The 19,267-nt window shown below is 41.1% G+C and overlaps 1 protein-coding gene across 2 annotated transcripts in view; it reads left to right on the top strand.

The window, feature by feature from the left end:
• Positions 1 to 19,267, top strand: part of LOC145441288 (ammonium transporter Rh type B-like) — a 40,921-nt gene that overhangs the window by 3,032 nt on the left and 18,622 nt on the right. The window contains exons 3-9 of one of the 2 annotated variants that reach the window (XR_013915789.1): positions 1,242 to 1,392; positions 1,452 to 1,596; positions 1,662 to 1,831; positions 1,895 to 2,032; positions 4,943 to 5,079; positions 5,180 to 5,372; positions 14,402 to 14,550. Coding sequence is in view for 1 of the 2 variants with exons in the window: in XM_080319111.1 (XP_080175237.1) it covers positions 1,242 to 1,392; positions 1,452 to 1,596; positions 1,662 to 1,831; positions 1,895 to 2,032; positions 4,943 to 5,079; positions 5,180 to 5,372; positions 14,402 to 14,500 (1,033 nt within the window). In the remaining variant the exon portion in view is untranslated. Of the gene's footprint in view, positions 1 to 1,241; positions 1,393 to 1,451; positions 1,597 to 1,661; positions 1,832 to 1,894; positions 2,033 to 4,942; positions 5,080 to 5,179; positions 5,373 to 14,401; positions 14,668 to 19,267 lie in introns of those variants that run through there. The other variant, XM_080319111.1, reaches the window with a different exon arrangement.

Below are 19,267 nucleotides of genomic sequence, written 5' to 3' on the forward strand. Positions count from 1 at the left end.
TCGCACGGATTTGGTTCATGATACGGTAAACATATAAAATCAAGATTGACCCCGTACGCCTGCTAAATTTTTTGCATCAGACAACGATCTCAATTGCATTGATTGGTTAAATAAGCATCATTCGCTGACTACTGACACCTACATGTGTAGTGTATTTTGCTCTTGATGTTGCGTGATTGCGGGTCAGGCTCACTGCAGAGAGTCACTGAATTTGAATATTCACAAACGGAAAGCTGGATATTTCGTGAAAACTTTTGCAACAAAGCAAGTGAAATTTCTGAGATTCTCAAGTTGCATACTCGTTTAGTGTTGATTTCTTATGATATAAGAGCCATACATTGAGTTGCCCGCAGTTGAGTTGCAATAAATTTCAACCAAATATGTTATAATGAAGTGAAAATAGCAATGCATGAAAAAGGTTCACAGTGCATAACCTACCAAGGTTCGTTTGTGAACATGAGCCTCTAAATTTCGGAGATTCGCACACAGAACGCGAACGTGAACCTCACGTTCACGCCATCCCTAAAGGCCTTTTCGGGAATACGTGGATGAATTTAATGGTTACAAAGGTGTAGAAATGTTGTGGCTAGACGTATGAAATCTTGTATACTACGAAAAAGCATCAATAGAATTTATACGCCTATAAATTGCGGAATAACGTTGAAATAAGTCAAATGCAACACCTCACGCAACGCAATTGCTTACAAATTGATGGCTGTCAAACGCGTCTCATCTATGAATACACGACTATTTAACGGTCCAAATAAGTATCTGGTATCCTGAGCACGACTACCAAACTTTTCATGGCCATGGCAGGAGCCAATATGCCCGCACTCACAACTTTTCAAATCGATCAATCCTTCGGAACCCTTCTGAAAATCAATTCCATGCAACACCTTAGTCCGCGCAAAACTAACCGCAGTCTAATTCGTTGGGTCCGGAGGCTCGCAGAAAACCGGTACTAATGGATGAGATTGCGCGCAGTGTACATGGTATAGTTCAATTTATATGGATATATCAGCATGAAAATGCATTAATACTGGTATATTATCAAATAATAAAACTATATTACCGGCAATAATAACATAAATATCCATTTTAACAAAATTTACTGCAAAATCACGCCGACAATATATGTCGCGGATGAATATCAACTGGGCATTTGAATTCAGTCGTCACTCCATCCTGCGATCTATGTGGTGCTATCATATTCACGTGCACTGATCATCGATTCACTCCAGCATAATGAATGCTGATTTCGCCGCCGGTGCCGTGTTAATCTCGTTTGGAGCCGTGCTTGGCGTGTTGAGCCCCTTTCAATTATTGGTTATGGCATTGCTGGAGGTGGTAGTTTACGCTCTCAATGAATGGGTTCTAGCGGACATTCTTGAGGTACGTGTCGATTCAAACAAAGCGTGTACCCGACTTTAAACTTCGCGCGTTTTTTATAGATCAACGACATTGGCGGGTCTCTAATTATTCATACATTTGGAGCGTACTTCGGCCTGGCGGTCTCGTTAATGCAATGGCGAAAAGGACTGAAAGATAACCCGAAAGAGGGGTCTGTTTACCATTCGGATATCTTCGCCATGATTGGTGAGATCACGATAACGGACTGTACATCGCCCTTACCGATATATTCAGTGGCATAATGTCGACAGGTACTCTTTTCTTGTGGCTCTTCTGGCCAAGTTTTAATGGGGCGTTGGCAGCATCTACTCCGTCCATCGCGCAGAGATGCATTGCCAACACAATATACTCCATCGTGGGTTCAACGATTGCGTCTTTTGCACTATCCTCGATTGTCAACAAAGAAAATAAGCTTGACATGGTATATTATTATAAATAGTAAAATTTTAAATTGACCAATGGCATATGTTTTAATTCGTAATAGGTTCATATACAAAATTCAACTCTTGCTGGTGGTGTGGCGGCTGGCGCGGTGGCCAATCTCTACATATCTCCGATGGGCGCTTTGATGATCGGAACGGCTGCTGGGATTCTCTCTGTCGTTGGCTATAAATATATTACGGTTCGTATCGAATATTGAGACTATCCCCGTTATCCTCAATGTGGTGCAGATTATCATCGACTCGGACGATTTTTGCATATATACACCACCTGGATTGCGCACATAAATGACAGTATTCTCATACTTGGGAACAATACTATTGCGGCATACGTGCAAGACAGAAATGGGTTGTTGTTGTTGTTGTTGTTGCTGCTGTTGTTGTTGTTGTTGTTTATTAAACATAAATAATGGCGCTTATCGCCTGACGGCCTTTTGCGCCACGGCCAATAACATTGTACATGAATAATGGCGGAAACGGAATGAATTGGATGCACTCAGATCATAACAGGCAGTATCAAAAGAACACGAGGGTAGACCAAAAACACGCAACCTGCATTTCGTTTGTATCTTACATGTTTGCACTGTCGGCAAACATCCTTTTTTGTGAAAACAGTGCTAAAAATTTAAAGTTTCTTCTATCAATGAGCTGTTTTTCTGCAAAAAGATTGTTTGATTCATTGCTTCCAAATTGACTAACTACCCATCTTAAGTCGTGAACAACAAATCCCGAGAAGTAATGTTGCAATGCAAGTTGAAAAGTCCAGGCAGTGTGCTCACTGCTCGTGTTTTGCCGGGCAATGTTTTGTTTATTAGTTGATTCATCAAAAGCGTGAGGCCAATTAAAGATTATCTTCGACACAGAGCAGCCCAAATATGTCATGACAATTACCCTACCACATCAGAACGTCATGATTGAAGATAGTGCTTATTTGTCGGCTATGAAGCAGTTAGAGAGCATATGTTTGCCTGCATGCCTTGTTTTAAATATTTATGAAGTTCTTTTCCAAAATTACAAAAAAGATTCGTGGTACACCTGAAAATCTGTCGCGGCACAAGAATGTGCCGCGGTACACAGTTTGGGAATCACTGCTCTATATTATGCAATACCTGGCAGCATTCGTCATATACCTGCGGTGCTGGCGGCCGCTGCAATATATGAAACTTTATCCCCGGTCGATGAGCCTGACATTCGTTTGCTTTGATTGAGTTTATTTGGGAAATGTCACCAGGAATCTGCACTATTCCTGCACGTGCACTTGATGTTAGTCTAGGGTTGCCATACGTCCGGAATTTCCCGTACATGTCCGGAATTTCAATGGAAAATCTGCGTCCGGAAGGAATTTCTAAATTGTCCGCACTTTTCGAAACCACAATCAACAAGTATATGCTGGCGACAAATGGTGTCTAGATTAATTGTTCAAATAGATCGAATTAAATATTCAGTTCGTCGTCATACGTCGGTATATATATCGTGACAATTTAATAGTGCGATGCTATCGACAAAATCAATCAACTGTAGTGTCAAAATAATCGACATTCTTGGTTTTGCTCTATTAACGTAGAATAAGTTTTAATTTCTTTTTTTAAATGTGACGCTGCTGGGGATACCCGAATTTATGCGATTAGGTTGTTTTCCCGGCTAATCGAATTTATTTTGGGGAATCCAAAGTGCCAGACAATACTGGGCCTTTGGTGGTGAATGCCGCAATCATGCACCTCTATATTATGCAATAACTGGCAGCAATTGCCGTATATTTGATGCTGGCAGTAGCGGAATTAGACGAGACTTTATCCTCGGCTCCGCTGATCGTGATCTTCGTTGGGTCGATCTTCGTTGCATGAGTTATTTTTTGGGAAATATCGCCAGAAATGTGCACGATTACTGCACGGTTGAAATCCGCAATCAACAACTATTGCGCGCTTCTTCGAAATCCTTCACGTTATGCTCCGTTGCTCTGTCTATACGATGCGACGATTTCAACACTGCACTGTTATCGACAAATTTCATCGAGTTACAGCGATGCTCTAGCAGCCCGCTTCTCGGTAATATTTGTATTGACAAATACTGTTCGGATTTCCGAGAATACATTGCTGTATCAAAAGACACCTATAAATCGCGTAGGATTCACCGACCCGACATGCACCGCATGTAACAAAGAGGAAAATGTCTCGCACCTTGCAGTGGAATGTATGAAACGCTAGCTGCATAGTGCTTCCTTGCGAAAAGGGTGCACAAAACTTGGCATAATTGACCGCGATTGCAAAATTGATAATAACCGATAAACTCGTCATCTGTGACGTAATTGGATCATGCTATCTGGACGAAAGCTAGCGAATCGTCGATGATGGACCGGCAAACAAAACCTCTACACTGGCATCGCTAAACAATTGTGATTTATCAATAGCAACTACGCCAACAACTCAAGGTTACACCACTTTAATGATCTTCGATATAATACCTTTTCGATGTAATCAATTACACAAATAGCCAAAGTTGTTACCAAGTCGCAAGGTTCCGAGTCAAAAGTCAATTTGACTTTTGTAATTTTGACTCGAGTCAAGTCAAGTGATTTTCAATTCACCACCGAGTCAAGTCCGAGTCCAAGTCATAGTGTTTACTGTTCAGTATTGACCCCATGTCGGATTTAACTCCTGTGAAAATCTTGGGTGCTATCGAAGGCCGCGGATTCATAAATACTTATTTCCCTCACTTTGGACATGTTTACTCAAACAAATAAAAGACAGCTTATGGGCCTATTTTTCAATTATCGGTCCTAATATACAAGACTTGAATAAGTCGTATAGAATGTATAGGTTCATATGACTTGGTCACGTCATGCCCAATGACTCGAGTATAAGTCGAGTCAATTCATAAATTGTCTCGAGTCGACTCAAGTCAGTTTACATTTTTAAGAAAATGACTCGAGTCAAGTCGAGTCGAATAATATTTGCTACTCAATTCGAGTCATTGTCGAATCATTACAACCCTGCAAATAGCCTTCCGTGGATCTATAGCCACTAGACTTGCCCTTCTCTTCTTAGTTATTGCTACTTTTATAAACCATGGGAAGCCAGTATATTTCGTTCCAGCCTGCTTTGGCGAGGGCTATCAAACTCCACGACACATGCGGAGTACATAACCTCCACGGGATGCCCGGGATTCTGTCTGCATTCGTTGCTGTCGTCGTCGCAAGGCTCAGCACCACTTCAACGATACCCGAGCACGAGTGAGTTGATAAACAAGAATTGTCTGAAATCATACATTTAGCATGAGGCGTGCAAGCTATCACATGCGTCTTTCATGAAAACCACTATCAATTCTTTCAGAATTGAAAATATCTACCCCAGAGTAGCAGTGGACGGAGATTTCCAACACCAAGCGAACATGCAAATGGCTGGCGTGGCGGTAACGCTGGGTACTTCGATAGTAGGGGGGATTCTAACAGGACTGATGCTGCGCGCGCCGATCATCACCGCTACGGAAGAGGAATATCTGTTCGATGACAAGAAATATTGGATAGTAAGTAGAGAGAGTCTTGGTACAACGCAGGATTCAAATGATCCATTTTACATCATAATCGTATGTCGCAACATGAAATCGATTTTATTGCACATCTCGCAGCGAACACGTTTGGTTAATCCTTATGGGCTCCTCGACTCAGACAAGTGTAATGATCATCGATCATTGAACAAGGTCTAGGCCAGCGGTTCTCAACCGGGGGTCCGTGAAGCATTCTCAGGGGGTCCGCGAAGCCTCAAAATATTTGATAACCTAATTTGTATTTTTTTAATTCGGAAATTCACGAGGCAGTTTCGCTTCATTACTAAAAAAACTCCAGAGCTCACATCAACAGAATAACCATCTGAGATCAAGTATTCTACTATGCAGACTCATATAAATTACTAAATTGTCAATAGCCTATACTGATACAAACATTTTGCTGTTTAGACATGTTTGTGGGCGATTGTGGAAAAAAAGTTGGATGAGTAAAGTCAATCACGATGACTTATAATGTTTACAAAAATCCATTTTCTGCTGTGATATACATAACCATTTTTCCATAATAACTTCAAGTTGAGCTGCTATATAGAAATGACCAGGCTTGACGTTATACGTTCAATAAATAAATTTGTTTGTCAATTTTGGTGCCACATTTGTAGCGATCATACCCAACTGTGTTGTCGGCAGCGTTACGCGTTAATTTTACATTCACCACCACCTATATTTGTGGAAATGTATTTTCGGCACCAGTTCATATCAAATCGAAGGAGCGGATTTTCAAGAAACGACCACGTAGTTCCAAGAAACGCAGATGCAGTATTCGCTTTGAAATAATAGAAGACAACAAATTTTTTACATGAATAAAGGAATGGTGCGAACCCTGAAAGGTTCAGGTTCGTGTAAACGCGAACCTTTTTGAAAGATTCTATGTGAACGTGAACTTGAATCTGAGACGCCCCCCGAGAGTACGGTTTATCACCCTATGGGGGGGCCCAAGACCAACGTTTGGGGGGGGACGAAGTGCTGTTACGAGCCTGCTTGTGCCTTAACGGTCTAGGCCAGACCTTACAATGTATTCGGCGTCTGACTATTGCTGCATTGATATTGAGCAGAGTGTATACATGTTTCTATACTTGCTACCGATATCACTATACAATCATCAAGTTATACAGTAGCCAACACCCCCATCGCACAGATTCGGTTTTTATGATACAATAAACATATCAAATCAAGAGGGATCCGATACTTCTGGTAGATTGTTTACGTTAGACGACGATGTATCAATTTCATTGATTGGTGTAATGACTAATGCGCATCATTCGCTGACTACCTACATGTGGTGTATTTCGTTCTTGATGTTGTGTGATTGCGGGTAAAGCTCACAGTCGGAGTCTGAGTCACTAAATATCCACTAACGGAAAACTGAGCGAACGTTTGTAACAAAGCAAGTAAAGTTTTTGAGATTGGCAAGGTGCATGCTCGTTTAGCGTTTAATTTTTTTATGCCGCCAGCGCCATGCATAGAGTGGTCCGAAGCTGAAATGCAGGGAATTTTAACCAAAGATGTTATGAAGATGTGAAAAATGTAATATATGAAAAAGGTTCAAAGTGCAGAACCCACCAAGGTTCGTTTGCGAACGTGAACGTCTAAATTTAAGTGATCCACACACAGAACAAGAACGTGAACGTCACGATCACACCATCCCTAATGAAATGTATGATCTTATTTTCAAGAAAAGTCATTTTGTTGCTGTTTATCACTAAGCCTACAGTTATCATTTGCACGAGACAGATGACAATTGCACGATATTTGAGGTAAATTTGAACTAAAATTTATTGGGGGTCCGCGAGGTCCGTGACGGTCCGAAAGGGGTCCGCGAAGACAAAAGGGTTGAGAACCACTGGTCTAGGCATTATCAAGAGCAGCTATACGACAACACACGAATACTATAGATCACAATTGGCGGAACAGTGCACACAATTCGATAACTATTGCAACAAAAGTTGATCGAAACTCCCGCCGGTAAATAGCTGGGCACGTCGTACAGATCTTGAAGGACTGCTTGCATCTCATCATTTATGGCAAAATGACTCGAAGAGTTATCGGCACACAAAACGGATTCAAACACTTTCGAAAAATGACACGAATATGGTAAAGCTTAAAGCATGACGTAGCAATCAGAATTACGAGACATGAAATTCGCATTGTAATAATCACAGCAATAAACATTGAAGTGTACGGTATAACAATTAAGGCTGGGCTAAATCGAGTACATGGACGACTCTATTCCGAGTTCAGCAGTAAGCTTCGATTAGATGGGGCGGCATAACCTTTCGTATGCAGAGTGCCAAAATATGTCAATCTCAAAATATTACCAACTGGCGTGTCAAGCATTTATAGTTTTTTCATATTTATCATTTTAAGCGAGGAATCATACCCACCGCTTACACTCTGGTCAACATGATTTTTATTTTCCTAATAAAATGGTGACATATAATTTGCTTGCGTTGATTGCGAATATGAAGTCGCTTTATTTTATCACGTCAATTTTGTGATTGTGATTTAAAATTTTGCATTTCACCACGATGACAGCCTGCTCTGTCAACTTTTCCTCTCTGTTTAATCATAATTATTTTTTCCATAGTCATTATACACCGGTGTGATGTCATAATAATTTATTGTGAGTAAACCAGGCTAGACACAAACACAAGTTGACAAGACCAGCACGTGTACAGTACATTATGCGAGCTAGTGCGTATATACTAAGGTTACCATAATTTGGAATCGGAAAAGAAGGACACTTTTATGAAATCAGAAAAGTTAGTTGATCAAGACTGAGAACAGTCGATTTTGGTATTTGTGCTGGAAAATTTGTAAAGTTGGCTAAAAAAAATAAAAGATCGTCACTTTCAATCGAATCCTGAATGACCCGCTCGAACTTCCGTATTAGCTATTTAACGTCATTTTTGCCGATTTTCAGTCGAACCTGTCCATTATCCTAGCTGTGAAAGTTGTAAAGGAGGACGAATTTCCAAAAAGAAGGACATTTAGGCGTCCTCCGAGGACATTTTCAAAAACCCGAAAAATGGGGACAGATCCTCCTAAAGGAGGACGTATGGTAAACCTAGTATATACAGGCCTATTTTACCCTCGTTTCTACTAGAGTTGTAATTTTAGCAATTTCAGGATTTCAGCGAAGATCTTTGGTTAGTTTGCATCTTGCCCGATTTGTTTGTTTCAGCCGAATTTCAATTGAATGATATTTTATGCACGGATAAAATAACATTCATTACGCCATGCTGTCGATCACACATCTAGACCAACAACACTTTATATTTGAAGAAACAGTCCCGGATGATGTCCGAATTGGAGATAAAGTAGTCATGTTTACAGATAATTCTCCTACAATAAATATTCAGGATGAAGATAATCCTTGGAGTGCACAGTTTTATGATAAGTCGTCATGTGATCATGTCACATCAATAGGCCAATCCTAAAAACACATAATATCTGTCGAAACAATCCCGGTTGATGTTCGAATTACAGAATAAAGTAGCCCCGTATACAGAGAATTCTACTACAATAGGGATTCGGTATGAAGAGAATCCTTCGATTACGAATCTTTATGACTTTATGACGTCATGCAGTCATATTATATCACTAGTACGATCCTTAAAACACTTTATATTTGACGAAATAGTGGTCAACAAAAGATACATTTGTATGCAAGAGCGGGCAATTTTTACTGTTTTGCATTTCCATGCACTAATGCAGTGTACTCTTGAGACTGCAACTCCATCACACTACAATCTCAAATCCAAAATGAAACGGCTATGAGCAGATTTTTCTTCAAGCCAGCTTTCATATGTGATCCTACCTACTTGATACCTACTGATTTCAGACCATTGATAAACTTCCTCCCCAGTTAACCCACTTGGAAATATAGACTACCAAAAAGGCTACTTAGGAATCCAAGTGTCAAATCCCGAAGGTAATCAAACATAGTTACACCCAATGTTCCCTCTAAGCTGCGCACGTGCGCAAATGCGCAGTGCTGAAGCGGTCTCTGCGCACAAAAAATCCGAAGTGATGTGTTTTCTAAGTCGTTGCGCACTGTTGTCCAAGGGACCACGCAGGCGCGCAAACTCGTGAAAATTTAGAGGGAACATTGCCAGGGGCAAATAGTGTTATCGCTAAAGTCTTACACCAAGGTACAAGTGCGGCCCGCAAAGGTAAATATTGCGCTCCGTGAAGAAATGAGACTTTGCAATCACGAGCGCCTAACGAAAAATGTTTTCTTTTAGTATGGTCTCGTGCGCTTATGCGATACTGATATCATTTCAATAGCGCATTATTTTCTGGGAATGGCGAAATAACATGGTTTAACAAAGTTATAAATAACAATGGGCTAGCTCGAAGTTAATCTGCGAGAAACTAGCGCATAGTCTACTTCGCGTGTCATGAACATTGCGTAAGATTTCCTCAGGACCGTAACTGCCGCACCCAAAATTCTCAATTAGGGGGCGGAGATCGAAGGGAGCCCAAAATTATTTCGTGAATTAACATATATCATGGTGTATTTGTTGGGAATTTTTCAAAATATTTTTCGCGCCGCGCGCGAATTAATTTTTTCAAATATCTTGATTATTGGGTACCCTTCCCACAACAAAAAATACGCGTGGTGAGAAATTGGCACTTGGGCGTCGGCCATTACCTTGCCACGACGCACCAAGACATATGAAGTTATAGGCTATGTGACATGCGACTTCGAGAAGGGCGCCAAAACGATCAGCAGCGAGAAAACCTTGACCGAAAAGGACTGCCCTATATGCTGACCGAAAACTTCGATTCATACATATAAGTTTTATTGTCCATAGGTGCGTAAATGGCTAGCGCTGAATGTTCATGTGCTGGCGATCCGAGTCCCACAACAAGACAAATGCCATGTCGAGGGAAAATTATTTGCCAGTAGAGAAAGACCAATTTTAAATCGTGTTCGTGTTTTAGTTTAGTACGTTTGAGCGATTTCAATGTCTTTTGACATAGCCGATAGGAGGTCAGGAAATAGCATCATGTAACGAAGTCATTATACCAACGGGTGCACCCGAAGATGTTGAATTAATATTTAGAGGACCTACCTTTTCTAACACACCTCACTCGATCAGCTTTACCGGTAAATCTGATTATGTGAGCAGAGAGAGGATAAAAATGGATATCAATAGATATTTGCAATTCCCGATCATATTGACCGATTCAATCATGAATCATATAAAATTTTCGCGCCTCGCGCATTCAGGCGAGACAACCTCCCATCCGCCCCCCGATGTCGATGATAAGTATCGTGAAAAAGCGCAGAGCCCGATAGGGGGTCTGGGGGGCGAAGCCCCCCATAAGTTCGGTTTCTCACCTTATGTGGGGGGCTGGTTGCGCACTATTGTCCAAGGGCCTGCGCAGTGAGTTAACGTGTTTGCGCAGACTCGTGAAAAATTAGAGGGAACATTGGTTACACCCGATTGAATATTACATTGGTAACGCCGGAACTGCGCAGAAAACTGTCTATTATAAAAACGATGACGCCTTTGACCCTAAAGTTCAATTCTCATAAAATAAAATTCACTTATGCTCGAAAGTAATTCATCTATGCCCATTGCCCATACAATATTCCACGTGATTTCAAACTGTGTCGATTCTCACATCGGAAGTCAAAGTTTGGAATGGCCATCTTAATACAAATGTTTTTCAGTAAAATTGTCACTCAAATTTTGCAAGAAGTGTGACGTGATGGGTTATCAACATACTCAAATTAGGTAAACCAACTTAATGGTTTAAAAAAATCATGAAAATTGAAAAATGTAGCCTAGTTTTATCTGAAGCTGGCATCGGTTAGGCTACGCTAGTGGTTCTCGAAGTCGCAAAGGGTATAAATTTTGGTCGCTGCCGCACCAGAGCTATCATTAAATATACGTGAGATTTCGAGGATTCAATGGAAATATAGCAATGGAAATATAGCATTGAAAAGTATATTTGTCGTTGATAAAATAGTACTTTTGGATTTAGGAGGTGAATTTTTTTACTTGAAAAATCTACTGTCACTATACTCGACGCTAATCATTACAATTAATATAATCGAGTCGGATTCGAGCACTCGAAACGTGCACTGCCCTTTAGCAACGCTAAAGGTGAAAACGGCAGACGACTAATGGGACAAACTAATCGGAGATTTGTCAGTTATGCAGAAAATCATTTTGTTCACATTAAGCTATTTGCAGGCCGATATACTTACAGGTCGCACAGGGCGGGATGTTGTATATCCCAAAGATTGATGAGCATATAAAGCAGCACATTCCGAAATTAATCCGCTTGAAAACATGCGCAAACGACCGCATCGAGCTTGCACGCCAGTGTAAACATGTTGCAAAAACAAGTTGATAAGACGATTTCACAGCATATAGTTCGTAGCTGGTCAATGGACACCGGACAGCAATTGAGTGAGGATCCTTCTTGTGCGCAAAGCTATAATTATGAGTGACATGTTCATTGTCATTGTGAGAGGCTGGTCCATGTTTCATTTGAAAGCGTTTTTATCGTGTGCGAAATATCTGTAAAATCTTTTGCACGCTAATCATCACGTGTGTGGTGCAAAAGACCTAATCGGTAGGGCTGTGCAAAATCGAAGCCTACTTGATTCGAGTATCAGTCATTGTGACTTCACAAAAGAATGTACTATGTCAAAGTTCTATGACAGCTACGGATGGGCAAAATCGAGTTTCTATGTGATTAGATTCTGAAGCGCGTATTAGGCTATAGATACCTTACCTACGGATGATAGATACGCAGCACCCGTCGTCACGCTTGCTTGCTCAGAGGGAATTAATGTTCAGCAATCTGAACGCAACATATTTGCCAATCCCATAGTTGACGACCCGAACGTTTAAATTAAATAAAGTTGATCTTATTCGAAAGCTATTGTCGCACTGATTCCGAAATTATACATTAAAATCTGATCAGGACAATGGAACCCCCTCGAAATACACCTCAAAGTCTGAAAATCGGCATTGTTTTGATCAATTGCAAGCACGCAAGGGTCATTGTGCTGCGTCGCTGCGATCGTTTTCAAACAATGCCGATTTTCAGACTTTAAAGGCTATTTCGGGGTGGTTCCATTGCATTGATGAAGTTTTAATGTATATTTTCAGAATCAGCGCGACAGTAGTTTTCAAATAACATCAACTGTATTTAGTTTGAGCTTTCAGGTCGTCAGCTATGGGTCTAGCATTTATGTTGCGTTCAGATTGCTGACTAGTAATTTAATCTGAGCAAGCAAGCGTGACGACGCGTGTTGCATATCTATCCGTAGGTTAGTTATGTATAATTATATAGCGCAGTGATAATTAGGCGTAGTGTCGAGTATCATTCAGTATGACGTCACATCTGTATCAATGATGTGGAAAGTTCAAATGTGTGCCTTTTATGTAACCAAAAACAATATAGTATGATGTTGGTTCTACATCAGATTGAAGATAGTTTGACATAATTTCAACCATACCAGCATATTTTCTAACTTCTTGCGTCCCGTGGACAGCGCAATCAATTCTTTGAAGAACTGATACAACTTGGAGGCGATTTGGACTGAAGTATCGGAGCGAGTAAGGATTGACTCGAGTATTTACTGTGTCTGGACTGTATCAGTCAGCATATACTCACACCGATACTTCAGTCCAACTCGCCTCCGAGTTGTATCAGCTCTGCGAAGAGTTGATTGCGTTGTCCTACCGAGGAATTGCACCTTGTGACAGTGCTGTGATTTAATCACTACTTCAAAGATAACCTATGTCCTTCCCACTGACGTGCGTTGCTTTTCTACATGTTTTGTATCTGCGATACGACCAATCGAGGTTTACAGCATTACAGAGCGGATAATAATATCGGAACTATAATTCCCGTTGATAAATTAACTCTTACCGGCAAGGAACGTAAAATTTCAGTACTCGAGAGACATCACTACTGGGCTCAAATCAATAGAATCATTACTCGATTCAGATTCGAGTACTCGAATCATTATGCGCAGCCCGAACTCTTGATAATGGGCACCCGATTCATATTCGGCGTTATAACCACTGTATTCTCGCATTGGGTATTGTGAGTCAAGTTAGCAACAAAATAATTAACTATACAGAGCAGGAGCCTTATGAATCGACCCAACATCTGAATGAACAATGAAATTGAACATTTTAGCACAGTGGTTCTCAAACTTTCTTCGACACGCGCCCCTGTGTGATAGTGACAAATTTAGCGCCCCCTTATCGTCATATTCCAAAATGCAACCAGAATGCCGTTGATACCAAGGGATTGTTTAAATCATATTTTTGTACAGTTCAGAAATAATAGTTGTTTACTCGACTTTTTGGAATGTATCTGTAATTAGGACGTAATTATTTCAGAGGCCACTATAATTGAAATCGCGATTTCGAAAACAAAGCGTCGGATCAGTCGAAAACATTTCCTAAAAACGCAACAACCACAATTTTGGCTCTTGCATCATCGCAGAAGCCCGCAGTATACGCCGGTATTTACGACTTGCACGGTAGCTCAAATTACTGCTCGCGTCGCATTAGCTGAGTATGAGTAACGATAACAAATTTTATCATCGGTTTCAGACGCGAGATGTTCGGCTACGACAAGTACTAACCTAAGGCTACATTCGGCAGAGTAAAAGTCTTACGACCGTACGATTTTACTACTCCACGTAGGACGTATTAGACGCAGCAAAATATCTGATATAGTTGACTTAACATATAGAATTATTCCCGTCTCTATATTCGCAAACCATCTGTACAGTCGTGATATGGTACATTGATGTGATATGCATCACTCAAAGTAGTTTCAAGAATAATGTGATATATTCGAGCCAAGAACGGATCCTGTTCCAGCAGGTCTTCGCAATGGCCCCATGTGTATATTAAAATCAATAGATCCCTCTGTCGAATGGATCAATATTACATTTCTTTATTTATTCATTCACGAATAATGTTGTTTTTGAACTGAAGGTGGAAGAAGAGGACAAGGATGAAACTGTTAAGCCGCTACGCGACAACATGATCCCTCTAACAGCTGCAGCGAACGGAGCTCAGATAGCCGAAGAATGAAAACATACAGAGGCGCGCTCGTGCATACAATATCAATCTGCGCTAAAAAGGCAGCTTATCTCGTGAAAGTCCAGATCTACTACCGTCATAGACTGACATGCAAAGCCCGATGTCCGTAGGGTTATGCAGCTAACAAATACAACTCAAAATAAATTTTCATACTAACGTACGCGGTAGCACGACTCTATTGATAGATTTCTGTTTGTGAGAACTTGTGGCGGAGGGCGTGGTTTTAGCCGATGCTTAGTCGTTGAGGGTGACAGGAACTTGATATGGTACCAGTCACGAAATCGAGTCTATTCAATAATTATGTGGACACCGTTAGCATCCACTATATATATTACAAAAATAAATAGAGGTACAAATCAGTAGGTCATCAGTAGGTTTTCTGTGAACCTTTTTCATAAATTACAAGTTTCACTTGTCTGGTTGAAATATATTTCATTTCAACTACGGACCAGTCTATGCATGGCGCTGGCAGCATAAAAAATCAACTCAAAACGAGCATGCACCCTGACAATCTCAAAAATTTTACTTGCTTTGTTACAAAAGTTTGCTCGAAATATGTATCTTTCCGTTTGTGAATATTTAGTACCTCTCTGCTGTGAGCTTTTACCCGCAATCACATAACATCAAGAGCGAAATACACTACATAGGTAGTCAGCGAATGATGCTTATTCAGCCAATCAATGAAATTGATATCGTTGACTGATGTAAAAAAATGTAGCAGGCGATACGCAATATTAGCAATATATAGACGATATTATCAATATGACGTCACGTGACGTCATTATGTTCACGTTCGCATTCACACAGAACCTTTCAAAAAGGTTCGCGTTCACACGAACCTGAACCTTTCAGAGGTTCACACCATCCCTAATAATTACCTGGAGGATGTTGACAAATTTATGACGACGCTTCGAGACTACGACATACCTTACCGGTGGTTCCTAATTATTTTATAGCGCGACCAAAATCTGAGTTTTAAAGACATTTCGCTACCCAAGCCTCACGCATTGATATGAATGCATTTCTTATGTTAGTATGCTACGTTTTTACGGTCATGGACGAAACAAAGAAGGTGCAACACGCAACACATTTCTATCAAACATAATCCAACACAAAAATTCATTGATTCAGTTATAGGTAGATGTCACATGACATTCAGCCTTGACATCATTTTTATGCTCTACTCTTTTGTATTGGACTCTATACGTAATGCGTGTTAACATGATTTCCAGTCTTTTTCAACCATTTGCCATACATAATAAAGTATAAACCAGTGGTTCCCACCGTGGGCGATATCGCCACCCAGGGGGAGATTTGGTGGTCTAGGGGGCGAAAATAACGAAGGGGGCGAAAAGGGACGAAGGGGGCGATAGTGGGCGAAAACAACGAAGGGGCGATAGGGCGCGTTGAAACGGCTATATGGTGTCAGGGCCGTAACTGCCCCCCCCCCCCCTTGACATAAATTATAGAGTAATTTTTTAGAAATTCATGCAACTTATTCAAAAAATTTTCGCGCTGCGCGCGATTAAATATTGTCAGGTGTCTTGATTTCGGGGTACCCTTCCCTCAACAAAAATACGCATGATTTATGGAAATGAGTACTTCGGCGTCGGCCATTACTGCGTCACGGCGCACCAAGACATATTAAGTTATAGGCCATGTAGCATACGACTCCGAGAAGTATGCCAGAGCGATCAGCAGCGAGAATACCTTCGCCGAAAAGGCGTATATATATACATATAAGCTTAATTGTCCCTATGGTCCTGAATGGCTGGTGTCGAATGTTCCTGTCCTGGCCAATGTTCCCTCAAATTTTTGACGAGTCTGCGCACGCTCACCAACTTACTGCGCAGACCTTTGGACAACAGTGCGTAAAAAGGTCATCACTTCCGATTATTTATGCGCAACGTGGATCTTCTGTGCGCAGAGACCGTGTCAGCACTGCGCATTTGTGTACGTGCGCAGCTTAGATGGAACATTGGTCCTGGCGATCTGAACCTCACAGGAGAAATGCCATCCGGCAGAGAAAAATTATTTGCCAGTTAAGAAATACCATGTGCGTCTTTTGGTTTGGTACGTTTTGGCGATTTCCATATATTTTGACATAGCAGATATAGGGGGTCACGAAAAAGCATAATGCAACGAAATCAATATAACAACGGGTCCGCACGAAGACGTTTAATGATTATTTAGGGGTCCTACCTTTTCCAACACACCACACTCAGCTCAACCGGTAAGGATAAAAAATTGATAGCAATATATATGCAATTCCCGACCATATTGACCGATTCAAACATGAATTATATAAATTTGTTGCGCTTCGCGCGTTTAGGCGAAATGCGGTGACTCGCCAAACAGTACATGAAATAGGGTATAACTGATATGTAGCGACAAAACGCCCACTGGCTGAGGGGGGTCTGGGGTTTGGTTTATAAGCCTATGGGGACGCAAGACCCCATATTAGTCATCTCGCCGGTATGATTCCAGTTTGCATACCCAATTTTCGGTTCCCAATATTTGGGGGGGGGCGATGATCGGTGTGGAGCCTCAAAAGGGGGGGATGAGTCGAAAAAGGTTGGGAATCACTGGTATAAACGATCGGTTGCTATAGTGCGATCGCGACCAGATTATAGACCCGACGCGACCCATGTTTAGATCGGGACCTCCACTTTAAGAACCCCCATAAATCTCTACCCTACCATCACGGCCGTCTATTGTTGCCCTTGGAGACTTTAAAATATGTTGCAGTCAAGCATTGTGGAGCCTTCTTCTCGTCATTCCCGAAGAAACGAAATTTATACACCAACGTCCTCACTCCCACTTCTTCTACAATGCGCCTTTTCGTCTGGATTGAATTTCACGGCATGATGTAGGAAAAATTGTGACTTCCCATTTCCATACCCACACGCACCCTCCATGCGTTTAATTTCGTTCCTTTCCGTCATCCTCCTCTAAACGCGCTGACCAAAAAATTCGTGGTTTAATACTGCTAACTATAGATCACATTCTTGAAGTGATACATTCAATAACGACGTAGACCTATTTCTAAGCTTGATTTGAAATACTTATGTCTCTGTTTGCAACAATTGCTCGAGCTGTGTTTGTTATACAGTTTCTCTCCAACATTTTCTGTAGCCGTTTCACTATCCGTCAACTTGGCGAAAAATTAGGCATCAAGGCTATCAGCGGAAGTTCAATGTCCACCGCAGTTTTAAAGATGGTGAAAGTTATTCTAGCGCACGGGTCGCCAACTCCAAACGGGTCGCATGCCACTTTGCAAATTCTATGAATGCCGCGGGCCGCATGGATTCAATGGAGTTAAAAATAGGCCACACAGTTTAGCAATCACGTTTTCAAAACTTTACGTCAGTACAACGCTGTGCTCTCTAAATCTAACATTGGCGACGGGCATAGTAACACAAAAGAAATAATACTGTACCTATACGTAAGAAATACAAATACAACAAAATGATATCATGGTCATCACTTTCATTGTATTTTGAGCTATGAGCTGCGCAAGATACCTGACCATTGTTTTCAACGACCAATGAATCGATATTGGGGAGCGAGACACGATACCTGCTGGAAAACTATCACCTAGTAAAGCTGGATCTTTTGAGCATCCCAAGTCGTTTTCCATGTGTCTCGGTCTTGGCAGTGTCAGGACCATTGAACATCAGACAAACTATGCTGGATGCTATGCAGCATAATGTGTTTTTCTTTACACCTTTTTTTCTGCGTAATCAATAAGGACTTTGAAGTATGATATCCAGCATAACCTGTGCTTACCTTACACCTATATTTTCTGCAACATCATTAAGGACTTTGACAACACTTACAAGTGAATTCAATTTGCTCTAAGCATCTGATAAGTGCCAAGCATATCCGGCTGATTCAGCTGATCCTTAGAGCATTCAAAACGTCACCTATATACTACAGCTTGAGCCCAATAAGATCACATAAAGTATAATGTCATTGTTACGCTTTATATTTGTATTCACTGATGATGGATCCCTTTTGAAACGACGAATTCGTTCGCCACTTTTGTAAGCGCCTTTGCTTTCCCTCGATGAAAACACGACTTGTAGCCTACAGCCGTTTCCTTCACAATAAAGCGGTCATGCTGTAGAAGATTTTGTGAAGCAGCTGTTGTTTGTTCATCATGTATTTCGTACCTCAGCGTGTCCTGAATAAATCTTAAATCATCATCTGTCAACCTACCAACAATGCGCTTTTAGAATCCCCGCCGGTGGCAGACTGCTTGAACATGAACACCTATTCAGCAAGCTGCTACTGTCGTGATCATTGAAGCATGGCCGATTAACCAATCAAGAGCCGGGGTTATGTGATTACCAGTCTTCTCGCCGTTCTATGGTCGGTGGCACGCCCATTCTCGGACAGCTACTTTCAAACGGCTTTCCTGCAGGGTTGTAACCAAGTCACATGGTTCCGAGTCACGAGTCAATCTTACTTTTATGGTATTGACTCGAGTCAAGTCGAGTCATTTCAATTCATCACCGAGTCGAGTCCGAGTCCAAGTCATCGTTCAAAGGGACAAGTCCGAGTCATAGTGTTATGACTCGAATCCGAGTCCAAGTCACTGCATTGAAGTCATGTTCAACTCATGTTTTCAATCCTGAATTAGCTTTTAGATTATAGAGAAGCAACGAATTCACGTCTACATACTATCTGATATTGAACCAACGAAGTCACATCTAAATACCAGCTGATAGAGAATCAACAGATACATATTTATGT

This window comes from Botryllus schlosseri, chromosome 6 (genome assembly GCF_051294905.1).
Source record: "Botryllus schlosseri isolate E-star chromosome 6, Bs_hap1, whole genome shotgun sequence".
Lineage (NCBI taxonomy): Eukaryota > Metazoa > Chordata > Ascidiacea > Stolidobranchia > Styelidae > Botryllus > Botryllus schlosseri.